At 35.4% G+C, this 14,134-nt stretch overlaps 1 protein-coding gene across 2 annotated transcripts in view; it reads left to right on the top strand.

Annotated features, from left to right (window-relative positions):
• LOC111516680 (neuroligin-4, X-linked) overlaps window positions 1-14,134 on the top strand; it is a 108,450-nt gene that overhangs the window by 79,928 nt on the left and 14,388 nt on the right. For both annotated transcript variants that reach the window (XM_074176630.1, XM_074176629.1), the window contains exons 7-10: window positions 221-687; window positions 4,362-4,498; window positions 6,138-6,268; window positions 10,496-10,645. In XM_074176630.1, coding sequence (XP_074032731.1) covers window positions 221-687; window positions 4,362-4,498; window positions 6,138-6,268; window positions 10,496-10,645 — 885 coding nt within the window. The remainder of the gene's footprint in view (window positions 1-220; window positions 688-4,361; window positions 4,499-6,137; window positions 6,269-10,495; window positions 10,646-14,134) is intronic.

The following is a 14,134-nucleotide window of genomic DNA, read 5'->3' as shown; positions in this document are numbered from 1 at the left end:
CAGGTTTGGGGCGCCATCTAGGATGGTTTGCTACCTATGACTGTGATTTCGCTTAGCGGGAACCATTTAAAGTTGTGTTGGCCGCACCTACCTTACTATCAGACAATGGAAGTCCGAACTAATAAAATTCATCGTAAAACATTGTCAATCACCTTCACACAAAAACTGGAAACCTTCCAGAAATGTTTCCAATGTTTCAGTATGATTTATGTTTTTCCAGGATTCGCACCGTTCACTGATGGAACTATTCTCGTGAACCCAACAAGTGCTCCATCCACTTCCAGCTCAAGTACGATTGCCACGTCAGCTGGCTTCGAGATGGCAGATTTTCCAGAAAGAGACCTCCTCTTCAGCCTGACCAGTACAGAATCATATCTGGATCTGAACGCGCAGGATCTGGAATTCGGATTCAACGAAACGAAACGAGATCGGATTCTGAGGACGTACGTGAGAAACTCGTATAGTTATCACTTGAATGAAATATTTTCCACTCTGAAGAATGAGTACACCGACTGGGAGAAGCCCTCACAGAATCCATTGAATGTCAGAGACACAACTCTTGAAGTGTTGAGTGACGGCCACACTGCATCGCCGTTGTTGAGGATAGGTTACTTACACACCATGGGTGGGGGAAAGTCATTTTTTCTACATTTCCAGCATCATGGTGGTGATCGCGATCTTCCGATGGTGAGTTGCGTTGCTAGAAATAATTCACAATTGAGATGTTGTTTCATAGACTAATAATAATAATGATAATATAAGTTTATTCATGACATTTTATAATGTAAACATCGGAGGTAATAAACAAACTTCTGAATAAACTGATAATAACCTTGAGCAGTGAAACTTGTGCCAAGGTAAGTCATAAAAAAAGACATTTCTCTATAAATACAATCTCACATATATTCATATGTAAAGTATATGAACACATACAGTGCATTGCATTTAAAACCCTGAATAACTTTTGGTACAACGATTTGCAGGAAAAATAAAAAAACACGTCAACCTTAGTATACAGGGGGACACATTTTGACATATTCACATTTGACCTAAATTCCCCTATCGTACCCCCAGAGCACGTCACCATTTTTTTTAATGAATCGATTGTTTTGCATCATCAGATGTTCCATGATGGACATATTTCAATCGCCGGTTTCGATGATTCCCACATTGATTTCAATTTAAGAGCCACCGGTAGACAGCTGTTTCAGCCTATTGGGCATCGTCAGTACAGGGCAGGCGGTCCTCGATTGAAGACAAAATGAGAAAAAACCAAGAAAGTACTTGATAAAAATAGCTGCGTAAACGCAAGCGAAACATAAGTGGAACCACCTATTGGTGTGACACCCAAGTCAACTTGCCAAGTTTTTATGTCAGTGTTGGTGGTTTGACCAATCAACCGACATCTGCGGTAGCAGAAATTTGGGAAGCTAACCTGAAATGCCATCGAAAAACGAATCCACATGTTTCTAGAAATGGTATGAAATCTAGAAAAAATTTGTCGGTTGATTGGTCAAACCACCAACACTGACATAAAAAACTTGGCAAGTTGACTTGGGTGTCACACCAATAGGTGGTTCCACTTATGTTTCGCTTGCGTTTACGCAGCTATTTTTATCAGGTACTTTTTTGGTTTTGCTCATTTTGTCTTCAATCGAGGACCGCCTGCCCGGTACTGACGATGCCCAATAGGCTAAAACAGCTGTCTACCGGTGGCTCTTAAATTCAAATCAATATGGGAATGATCAAAAAGTACATATCTATTTATTTTTTGATTTTCATGGAATTATTTTCCAGCAGCTTGACTGCATTAACCTTTCTAGATTTTTATATATATATAAATATATATATATATATATATATATATATATATATATATATATATATATATATATATATATATATATATTTTTGATTGATGCGACTAATTTTCCTTTATTTTGAGTATTTCAATAATAAATTCTACAAAAAGGATTTGAAGCTTTATATCTTCTATTAATTATCTGCGAGCGCTTTCGACAGTTGGTAGTACTGTCATCTTCTAGGTAGGCACTCCTCAAACTGAACTGGTCATCCTGTTGTCTGCCTCTTTATACGGTCAGAGCGTCTTAACTCAGGTATTTCAGGTACTTTAGGTAAATTTGCCTGTATTTGTACTGCATCAGGTACTCTTCTTTGTGTTAGATCTTCTCTAGGAATGTGTATGGTTTCGTTTAATATATTGAATGTGAGGTCTTGTTGTGTTTTGATTTGTACTTGTTCCTCGGTAAGTGATTTCTGACTGTGAAATTAATGGATGTTCAAGTTTTCCCAAATGTCCATGCGGTTTCCTTTGTTGACTTGTTTTATGAGTCTTATGTTTGTTTTGTATGGCGTGTTTTGCGAGGTATGATTTATATACTATTGGATTTATATATGCCTTTTTGTGCTCATTGTACCTTTGGATAAGTTTTTTCTTGGTTTGACCGATATAGAACTTGTTGCAGTCCGAGCATTGTATATTGTATATCCCGTTTTGGTCTTTGTCTTCTTCTTCATAGTTGTTCATTTTTTGTGTTATCTTCGTGTTCGGCTTGTATGTGATGTTGATGTTCAGTGGTTTGAAGATGTTTGTTAGTTTTTTGGTTTGGTGTCCTACGTACGTAAATACTGTCCATCGTTGTGTTGTTTTGTCTGTTGGGGTGGCTTGATCCTTGTTCTGTATTTTTTGTTTGATTCTGTTTTCTAGTTTATCTATTGTCTTTTGGGTGTATCCGTTTTCGTTCGCTATTTGGTATATGACTTTCCGTTCTTTGTTTCGGGCTTCATTGCTGAGTGGTATCCTTAACATTCTATACATGAATGCGTTATATGTAGCCATTTTGTGTGATGGTGGATGGTTTGAACTTGCGGGTATGGTGGAGCTTGTTTGTGTAGGTTTCCTGTATATTGCCATTTGAAATTATGTTTTGTTGTGGTTATATCCTATGGTTATGTCCAGGTAGTTTTGAGTTGTGTTCTTCCTCAATGCTGAAACATAGTTTTTGATTAATTTCGTTAATTTCTTTTTTTATTTGATCTATTCTTATTCCATTGTTTTGTGATATGTACAGTCCATCGTCAACGTATCTGAACCATTTTCCTTTTTCATCATGTGTTTTCTTTGTTAAGATTTTCTCATCTATGGTTTGCAGGTATATTTCGGATATGCTAGATAGTGGGGATCCCATCGCTAGTCCATCTGTTTGTTTATAAATTTTCCCTTCAGATTCGAAATAATTTTGATTTTGATTTTGAAGTATTGTATTTAGACTGTGTTCCATTCGGTTGATGTAGGTTTTGTCTATGTTTTGGTGTTTTAGTTTCTCAGATATGATGTTTATACTTTCGTTGACTGGTATGTTGGAGTACATGTTTTTTATGTCGAACGAGAACAGTTTAGTACCTGAAATTCCTGAGTTGAGACGTTCGGACCGTATAAAGAGGCAGACGACAAGAAGACAAGTTCAGTTTGGGGAGTGCCTAGAAGATGACAGTACGACCAGCTGTCGTACTGTCGTACGACAGCTGTCATCTTTTACGTTTGATACGTAACATATGGAAACCTCTTATCAAGCGAAAAACGACCAACTCCCCCCAAACGGTCATCTCTCGATAAAACCCATGAAGCGGAAAGAGGAAAGAGGGGATAGGTAAAAGGTGAAAGCACCCGAATGACCTATAAATAGTCAGATCTCGGAGGAGTAAGTCCAGTTATCACCGAAGACGATTGTGGATACTAACAATCTAAACGTCGTGACGTAACTTGGTTTGGAATCTTTTAATTTTTATTTTTCATTTTTGTTAATAATATTTTTTAATTTTCAGCTTTTATCGATATTTCAATTTTTTATTTTCTGGTTGTAGCTTGTATGTTATTTCCTTGTAATTTCAGTTTTTTGTTTTAATAAAATTGTTATTTTCGGTTAATCTTTTTATTTTTTTCAGGGATTTCAAATCAATTTATATTGTATTAGACAATGGAAGTCCGAATTGATGAGATAAAGGAAAATTAGTTGCATCATCCAAAATATATATATATATATATATATATATATATATATATATATATATATATATATATATATATATTTATTTATATATAATAATTGTTAAACCGTAAACCGTTGAAATATACTACAGTATATTTCTAATGAGATTTCTTGAAAAACCTGTTGAAAAAATCGTTTAAATTCAACGATTGATTGCACTAGATTCAATTCACGACTATCAAAGTCTTCCAAAATAAATTAATAATGTTGAATTTGTTTTCGGGTCGACAGTTGAAAAAAATTATTGAAAGTAAAATGATTACTGATGCTTTTTCAATCTGTTGGTTTCAGAGACTTGGTAGTGTTCGAGGAGACGAGATCCCGTACATTTTTGGGTTACCCCTCAGCGGAAGTGGGACATATAATCACAACGATGTTTACATTTCGAAAACACTAATTAATTATATCAGCAATTTCGTTGTAAATGGGTAAGTTGAAAAATTATCTTATTATTTTCAAAATAATTCTAGTATTATAAGCTGTCCACTGTTTCCGGGTTTATTAGCCGTGATCAGTCGTACTTTTCGTACCAAGTGTTTTGAAAGCTCCGATTTGTTGATTTCCCCACCCCACCGATAGTAACAAGACGTTTACTTAAATCTGGACAAGGTCGCTTCACTTCTTCAACTATGTATAATTTATCGTCATAGGAATGACTTGAAAAATTCTGCTCATTTACTAAAATATTAACAAGATCACAAGTATTGCGAATGTTTACATTTACCTGGGGAAGTTGTGACGCTGTGCTAGGTCCCGCTATATCCATTTTTCGGTAATAAGTAATGTAATATTTTAGAAAAACCACCGAGATTCACTGCTCACCGAACCGAAAACTATCTATTATAATAAAAAAGTGTGCACTGTCACTGTGCACTTTTAACCCTCAACTCAAACTCAACCTGTTAATCTAAAAATAGCATTACTAGCATTAGACGCCCCCTCCCCGAAAGACCATCGGTCAGTTTTCGTTAATTTTCGTGTCGCCTACAAGGCTTGCCTCTGAAAACCAAGTTTTTACGCACATTTTAAAGCTATTTATAGATTCGGCTGTGTCATACAGAACAATTGTAATACGCTAGACAAAGAAATGCAGAGGCAAGCCTCTATCCATATACCACCTAAAGCAGAAATGAGATGGATGATATTTATAGTGAAACGCGGTAATTGACGGCGGACGGCGGCAGGACCGTATTTTACTAATTTAATAAAAATTCTAATTGATAAAATAATGAATGCAAATAGTAAAATAATATAAATTTGTGATTTATTCAATTTGCAAATTATTGGTGGGGCACTGCCTCATCTGCCTCATAGGAGAAGCCGCCACTGCTGAAAATGTTCCAAATCGTCCCGTTACTTACATTTAAAGTATTTGCAATTTTTGAGTAGAAGTACCCGGATCTTCTTCTATCGTGGCCAGCGCATTATCTTCTACTTCTACCGTTCTTAGTGTCATTGGCCTTCCTGATCCTACATTCCGCTTCAATGCTCATGTTTCACGAAGTCGTTGATGTATACTTTGGAAGGCTTTTCTATTAGGCACATTACGATTAGGAAATCGTTCACGGTACAACCGCCTAGCTTCCGATGAATTGCCATCAGCAAGTCCATAAATGAAATGCATGTCAGCCATATCTGCTTTTCTACTGCCATTCATGATAGAGGACTTCACTAACAAGACTTCAAATATTAAACACAGAAAATGCACGTCGAAGAGACGAAGTCAATGATACACATACAATCGACAATTAAAATTACAAAAATTGTTATGGTCGAAATTCTTTTTCACCCCGTATCTTCATAAGAAAGCGCCTGATCAAAAATCATCAGAAGACAAAATATCTTTATAATAGTTCAAGGAGGTCTCTCAATTTTTTAGGGGGATGTTCAATAAACATCCTGTATAGATGATTCAAACACGATATTTTATGAATAATCCCAAACTTTCTGGCCGGGAAATAATATTTAATGTATTTTATTCAAAATCAAAGTTCATTTTGGTGCTGTGAAATGAAACAATACGTAACTGAACAAACAAACAACAATTGACTTTACTATTGTTTCTAGAGATCCAAATGGTGCTGTTTCCAATAATTCCCAGATCGGAGTCAGAGTTTCGCAAATAGAAAAAGAACGAGAGGTCAGCTTGCCGTTTTGGGATACTTATGACGTCATCAACCAGTTTTATTTGGAAATAGGTGAGACATTCATATCGAACTGTAGATTTTATCATATTTGGAGATAACTTTTGTAACGCTGAATCAAAAATAATTTTTCTGTTTGAAGATGGAGACGTGGAAAGCTAAAATCTTCCCAAAAATGCATCTTCCAGATTCTGAAAAAACGTAGAAATTGTAATGAAAAACTTCACACAGTAACTCGTTTGCTTTTTACAATGAGAAAACAGTGTATAGTCTAATCAACAAGTTCAAAAACATGAAAAATAGAGATAAAGGTCCTAAAAATATAAGCGATAGATCATTCGATTCGGAATCACCTCTGGAAAAATGTTTTTGAAGGATTTCGGTGCAGGTGAAAAATTGCAATTGTTATTTACAAAATAAGATAAAAAAAATGGTATTTAGTTTTTCGTTAGTAACTCAAAGAATATTATTATGTAAACAATTTTGAAAAAAGCTTGTTAAAGAGGAGGAAATTTCCGATAAAAAAGTCTCGACTCCTGAAACTCTATCTCCATTATTTATAATTTTAATTTGACGTTGAAAATAGGGTTCCGCGCGGATGTTACGGCATGCGCGCGCTGCCGCTAAAGAGAGTTTATCAAAAGAAATAATTTTTTTATATAACATAAAATGACATGTCAAAAATTTGAAAAAAATTTAGTAGCTTCTTAACACTTGAGTGAATCGAGTTCCGTGGAAAAAAAAGTTTTATCACCATTTTTCAAAAAGTTATTCAGTTGTTAACTAACAAATTTTTTCTCAATCTCCTCTCGCATAAATAATGGGATAAAAAATATAAATGATTGGCCTATAAAATTTAAACTTCATGGAGCCCTTTTGATATATATATATATATATATATATATATATATATATATATATATATATATATATATATATATATATATATATATATATTTGCTAATTATGATTTTTTATAACTACTGCAAAATGAAATATTCAAAAATTGTTGATAATTTTTTTTTTCAATTGATATTTAGCTATGTCTGTTTTCACATTGAACAATGGCAGTTAACATAGGATATGAATTTTTTACGTAGTTTGTTTATTAAATTGTTTTAATCAAATAGACAAATTCAATATTTTTGAAATTTTTTTTTGCTATTTTGTTGTCTAGAGATAATTATGATTTAAAATTTTTTTTTTTTCAATTTTAATTTTTAATTGTTTAAAATCGATTTTTTTATATTTTGATTGTTTAAATAATTAGTTAAGAAATGATTTTGCTTTTGAAAATTACAATTTACACTTTTAAATAGTTTGGCAAAACATTTTTTTTATTTATCATTTAATTTTTTATTAGTTCAACAATTTGTTATATACAAATATAGACCAACGTTATTTTTTTCTGAAGCAGGAAAAAATTATAAAAACAGCTATATATAAAAAAGTCCATGAAAAATTACCGTATAGTATGATATTAGAAAGTATTATAATAAATAAGAAAAAAATTATGGCACTTTTTTATATATAGCTGTTTTTATAATTTTTTTCTGCTTCAGAAAAAATTAAAAAAACAGAAAATACATTACGCATGCGTCTAGACGTCGGCGCATTGAGCGACGTATTCGCTCAAATATTCCTGGAGTCCCTCTGATTACCCTGCACGCATCGATGATGCGGTTTCTTAAGTCCTCTACATCGCGAACAGAAGTTCGATAAACCAAATGCTGTTACTGGCTCAATCCCCGGATTGAGATCCGGGGATCGAGCGGGCCAGTTCTGGGGTCCTCCTCGACCTATCCACTGATTTGCATATGTTTCAGTAAAATGCTGACGTGCTACTGACTAAAATGGGCGGAAGCCCCATCATGCACAAAAAACATATCCCTTCTGACGCTCAAAGAAACTTCCTCCCAGCAGTACTTGCACTTCTCTTAAAAGTTGAACGTATGCCTCACCATTTAATCGAGGAGGTAGAAAATGAGGACCAATTGAATCATCCCCAATAACTCCGAGCCACACGTTAAGAGAAAACTGTTCTTGATGGTTAGTTTCGACAATAGCGAGAGGGTTTTCATCAGCCCATATGTGGTAATTATGAAAATTAATAATCTTGTCCCGAGAAAAACTACATTCGTCTGTGAATTCTATCGTCGTCACAATTTCTTCTAATCATTTCCAGCATCCAATTGCAAAATTCAAGACGGTTCGGTAAGTCTCGCGGTAACAGTGCCTGTACTCGTTGCAGATGGTAAGGGTATAAGAGTTGTTCCTTTAAAATTCGAAATAACGTCTTATGATCAACATTCAGCTGGAAAGCAATCTTTCTAGTACTGGTATTAGGTTGTTCTTCAATCAAATTAAGTACTGCTTCCTCAAGCTGTGGTGTTCGTACTTCTCGATGGCGACCACAATCCTGCGTTCTTTTGTCGAATGAACCATATTCTCGTAATCGTTGATGAAGTCGAGCAAATATTCTATGTGAAGGATGCTGCCGTTGAGGATACATTTCAGCATATCTTCTAGAAGCTTCTAACCCATTCCCCTGCGACAGACCGTAAACGTAATGCATATCAGCCATTTCCTCATTTGTGTATGCCATTTTAATAACAAGTGAATTATTAAAGTAACAAATTAAGAACAGAACAACAACACACAATTAGTATTGATTCGAAAATTCACAAACAGACAGCGTCATACCAATTTAATTGTCACTATCGCTAATAGCGACCTACTAGATAGATTAGTTTCGTATTTTCGCATTTATGGCGATTTATCTCTGTAGTTGTTCGTGAAATAATTTTTTGCTGCGAACTGGTTTATTTTGCGCAAAAAACCCAGGAGACATTTTTTGTTTAGAATGAAACAGGCTATCGGAAATAAATTTTTGAATGGTTAACAAATAATGAGACAAAAAGTTACATCGGGAATAAATTTTAGGGGTTGCGTTTTCCACCCCCTACAACCATGGGGTAAACCATGTGAATTTCTGGCCAAGTGTCTTTTTGGTAGTAATTTCAATATTGTAACTTTTTTAGTGCTTGTGGAAAAAATTGTTATACAAATTTTATGTACCCCCTTTAAGGGGCTGTATCTTCACAAGGGATACTCCAATGAAGTTTCTTTATATGAAAGATCCTATCTTTTTTTCGATGAGGAATCACCTCCTTGAATGTTTTACACTTATTTAGTTACACCCTGTATGAATTGCTCACATGTTCACATTTAATTTCGAAATGAAACGTCAGGAATATTCCGAATTTCTTTGATGGCGCATTTCATTAGTTCTGACTTCCATTGTCTAATATAAAATAAATTGATTTGAAAACTCTGAAAGAATCAGTAAAAAATTAAAAAGGTTAGCTGAAAAATAACAATTATATTAAGCAAAAACAAAACTGAATTCTCAATGAAATAAAATACAAGCAACAACCAAAAAATAAAAAATTGAACTATCAACCGCTTCATCGGTTTTAGCGGAAGCTGACCGTTTGGCGGGAGTTGGTCGTGTTCCGCTTGATTAGAGGTTTCCATGTGTTGCGTATCTCTACGCTAGCTTGGCTGAATGCTTCATTGGACAACATATATGCGGCATATTTGAATTCATCAATATAACATCAAGTGGGCTCAAGTTGAAATCATACACAAAGAGGAACACTGGTTCAGGAGAAAATTCAAAGAAGCTGCATATATGTTGTCTAACAACGCATTTAGTCAAACTAGCGTAGAGATACGCAACATATGGAAACCTCTAATCAAGCGGGACACGACCAACTCCCGCCAAACGGTCAGCTTCCGTTAAAACCAATGAAGCGGAGTGAGGGAAGAGGGGATAGGTGAAAGCACTGGAATGAAATATAAATAGTCAAATCTCTGAGAGATAAGTCCAGTTATTACCCGAAGATGATTGTGGATACTAACAATCAAAACGTCGTGAAGTAACTTGGTTTGGAATCTATTAATTTTTAATTTTCATTTCTTGTTAATGATTTTTAAATTTTTTCGTCTCGTTTTTCTGTATTTTATTGTGATTTCAGTTTTGTTTTTGCTTAATATAATTATTGTTATTTTTCAGCTAAACTCTTTTTTAATTATTTACAGATAATTTCGGAGATTTCAAATCAATTTATATCATATTAGACAATGGAAGTTCAAAATAATGAAATGTTTCGGATTTCGTTCTATGTATATATTTATTTCAAAATGTTTCATTTCTATATCATAACATTCACTTGTCTTCATCATTTTTGAGAGCTATAAATCCATAAATTATCACAGGAAGCCGGGCTGTAAAAAAAGACCATTATAGGGGACATAAAATGTCACTTTGGTTGAATCTAATTCCACAACTCCATAGACCTGGCGAAGGAGACGAAATCTCTATGAGGCATCATCATTTTCAAGAAGAAGATGAACGGTACTATGATGGTGAGTTTTTCAATGTAATATAGTTATGGTAGAGAATCTATTTTACAATTTGAATTTTCACATACTGTAAAATGAGATGTTAGAATAAATTGGAAAAATTGAACAATAAAAATAATTCATTATTTTTAGTCAGTGGGATATGCTTGAAGACTGGCAGTAAACGAATTTAAAGCAAATGAACTTTAAACGTTCAGGCCAGTCTCCATATACCTACACAGTAGGTTTAATGGACTGACGCCTATCAGAAAACAACTACTCCCCTGGCTGTGTGATTCTGTGAAGATTCCTGCACTGACGCCTGTCGGATATAATCCAACGCCCTTCGTGGTAATAGCCAGGGGAGTAGTTGTTTTCTGATAGGCGCCAGTCCATTAAACCTACTGTGTAGGTATATCCGAGACTGGCTTGAACGTTTATAGTTCATTTCTTTAGATTTAAAAATACACACATCGGAAAAGTCTAGGGATATTTTTAAAAATGGCAATAATTTTTTTTAGATCACTTTAGGGAAAAAAAAGTTGACGGGTGATTATTAAACAAATGTAACCTACAACAAAATTTATTAAATGGTCAAAAATACTGAGTGCGCATATAAGCAAAACTAAAAAAAAATATGGCTCTTCTTTGGCACCCCGAAAAAAAATCATAATACAAAAAAATTGGAATCAGTACAAAGTATGGCCTACACGCTGGTTTATTACGGCCCTACATCTATCGTGCATCGACAAAATGAGATTGTCAATGTCTTGTTGAGGTACATTTGCCCATTCAGCGATTGAAAGCTCTCTCAATTGAAACATTGTGTGAATGTCCCCATATGCGGAGTAATTCTTCGTTGAAGCATGTCCCACACATGCTCGATGGGATTCAGGTCCGGTGATTGTGCTGGCCATGGCAATACATCAACTCCTTCGTTGGTGAGCCAGTCAGTCACTAGACGCGCGACATGTGGACGAGCATTATCGTGCATTAGGTGGAAGTTTTCACCAACAGCACCAGCAAACGGACGGACGATAGGTAGAAGAATGGTGTCGAGGTACTGTCGAGCTGTGAGGGAGCGATTTGGAAAAACAAGATCATGATTCCGCCCCATAGCATTACTGTACCACCTCTGTATATGTGGACTTCCTGGACGTGTCTCAAACGTTCATTATTTCCAGGTCGTCTCCACAGTCTTACTCGACGAGAATCTGGATGAATTCCAAATCTGGATTCGTCTGTAAACAAAACTGTGGCCCAATCATTTGCATCCCAGTTTTGATGTTCTTGACACCACTCTAATCTTCTACCGCGATTGCCTCTCGACAAAGGTGGACATCTAAGTGGCCTTCTGTTGTGGTGATCTGCTTCATACAGTCGATTTCTGACAGTATCACGACCAATGGTTACCTGGTGCGTCTGCTGCAACACGTTAACCAACTCAGGTGCTGTGATTGTCGGTTGTCTTCTTGCGGTTAAGACCAAAAATCGGTCTTGAACTGCAGTTGTAGCGCGTCCTCGCCCTGGATGTTGTTCGGCTGGACTGCCAGTTTCACGGAAACGCCGCCACAATCGACTGATAACACTTTGGGAAACCCCCAAACGAAGAGCTACATCATTTTGTCGCATGCCACCTTGAAGAAGCCCTACAGCTCTATTCATCTCAGCCAATGGAAAGTGATGGCGTTTCATGTTAAAGCACAATATTTCCAGTTTAATTGCTGAGCAAGAACTGCATAGAATGTACAAACTCGACACTTTCAGATTATTCATTTTAGCCGAAAACCTACAGTTTGTAAAAAACTTGATAAAATATTAGTTACCGTTTTTGCAGGCTTTGTTCAACCCATAGAAATCTACAGGGTGGTCGAGTGTACCAATTTAATCGAAATTAAACGACCTCGTGCATTTATTTTTATGATATTTAGTATGTTATAAAAATATCCCTAGACTTTTCCGATGTGTGTTTTTCTGAAATATCCTGCACAACAGACAAACAGTGATCATTCTCTCCGATCGTACAATATCAGAAGACAGGTGCAGCATACTCTCCAAAGGCAAAAAAAAAACGGGTTTTCCGTTTCAAAAAGTTGATTTCTATCTGTTTGAAAATGTTTCACATATAGTCAGTGGCATACTTGAAGACTGGCTATAAATCAAATTATCTAAGAACAATTCGTGTGAAAGTTTTCTTTCCTTATACGAGGAATTGGGCAAATTTCGGATATGCAGTTGGTTACCTCGTTCACAGGCAGATGGGGCGACGACAAACCTGTTGTTTGTTGTAGGCTTCAGCTTAGTTCGAAGAATGATACTCTGACGGAATTCGATTTTCAATTATCGGAAATCATCGACTTTATGTTGATGATATATACTACCTTGCACTGACGAGTGGCCAAACAGCCCGAAACCGGTCTGCAAGTGTGTTCCAATAATTGAAAATCTATTGCGGCAGTTGTGTCGCCAACAGCATATGCAGGAATAACTTCTGTGAAGGATCCTGCACTGACACTTGTCGGATATAATCCAACGCCCTTCGTGGTATTAGCCTGGGGAGTAGTTGTTTTCTGATAGGTGTCAGTCCATTAACCTAGTGTGTAGGGAGTTGAGACTGGCCTGAACGAATTGTTCTTAGATAATTTATTTGAAAATGAATGAAACTTGACAGGTTTTACCGGGCACTCTATACATTATTTCCGAAAGTTGAGTCTCCAAAAATTATCATAGAGATATTCCTAAAAAAATCCACTTAATTGCTGTAGACATGCGGGTGGTAAATTAAAAAAATATTGTCTGCAAAAAATGTTTTTCTGGAATAACTTGGCAATGCCGTATTGGAAATTCGAAAATAAAAATTCCTCGGAGAGCTAAAAAATTTGTAATCAAGTGACGTATTCATGTACTGGGTGTTCTGTTTAAAATAATATAACTTTGATTGGCCATATTCGGCTAAATCACCCAGTATGCAGGAAAATAACTTTGAAAGATAGTATTTATCGATATGAGTGCAAAAAAAATTTGAGCAGTTCGGAAAATTATTCCCTCTGATAGCAATGGTCCGAGAGATTCTTGTTGACTCACCTTGTACATCTGATTCCGTTGCTAGATTGATTCAAATCCTGGCAATGTCATTCAACACTGTTGATCGTATTTAACTATTTGCAGTATTCTAGAATGTCAAAATTGGAAGTGTTGCTCATAATATTTCACAAGGTTATTTAAGTTAACGAAATGCGCCTTCAGTATCTAATTTGAATATATCGACTGAAAAACATAAATGTCTATACTTGAAATGATTTTTTCTGTGATTCTGGAAAGATATTATTCCAGTCTCTGATTATTTTTGAACGATTCCCAAGGTTTCTAGATGCTTGCGATTCGGTTCAGTGTGAATTTATTTATGTTGATATTGTCTGATATTGTGACTTAAAGTAAAATTATTTGAAGATTGGTAGAATTCAGCGTAGATTTCGAAACATTTTGTGGATTCACTTGAAGAAATGCATAATG

This window comes from Leptinotarsa decemlineata, unplaced genomic scaffold (assembly GCF_025532065.1).
Source record: "Leptinotarsa decemlineata unplaced genomic scaffold, Ldec_3_MD MMD2_tig00001973_RagTag_RagTag, whole genome shotgun sequence".
Lineage (NCBI taxonomy): Eukaryota > Metazoa > Arthropoda > Insecta > Coleoptera > Chrysomelidae > Leptinotarsa > Leptinotarsa decemlineata.
Note: the sequence above shows the minus strand (reverse complement) of the source record. Positions and strands in the feature narration are given on the sequence as shown.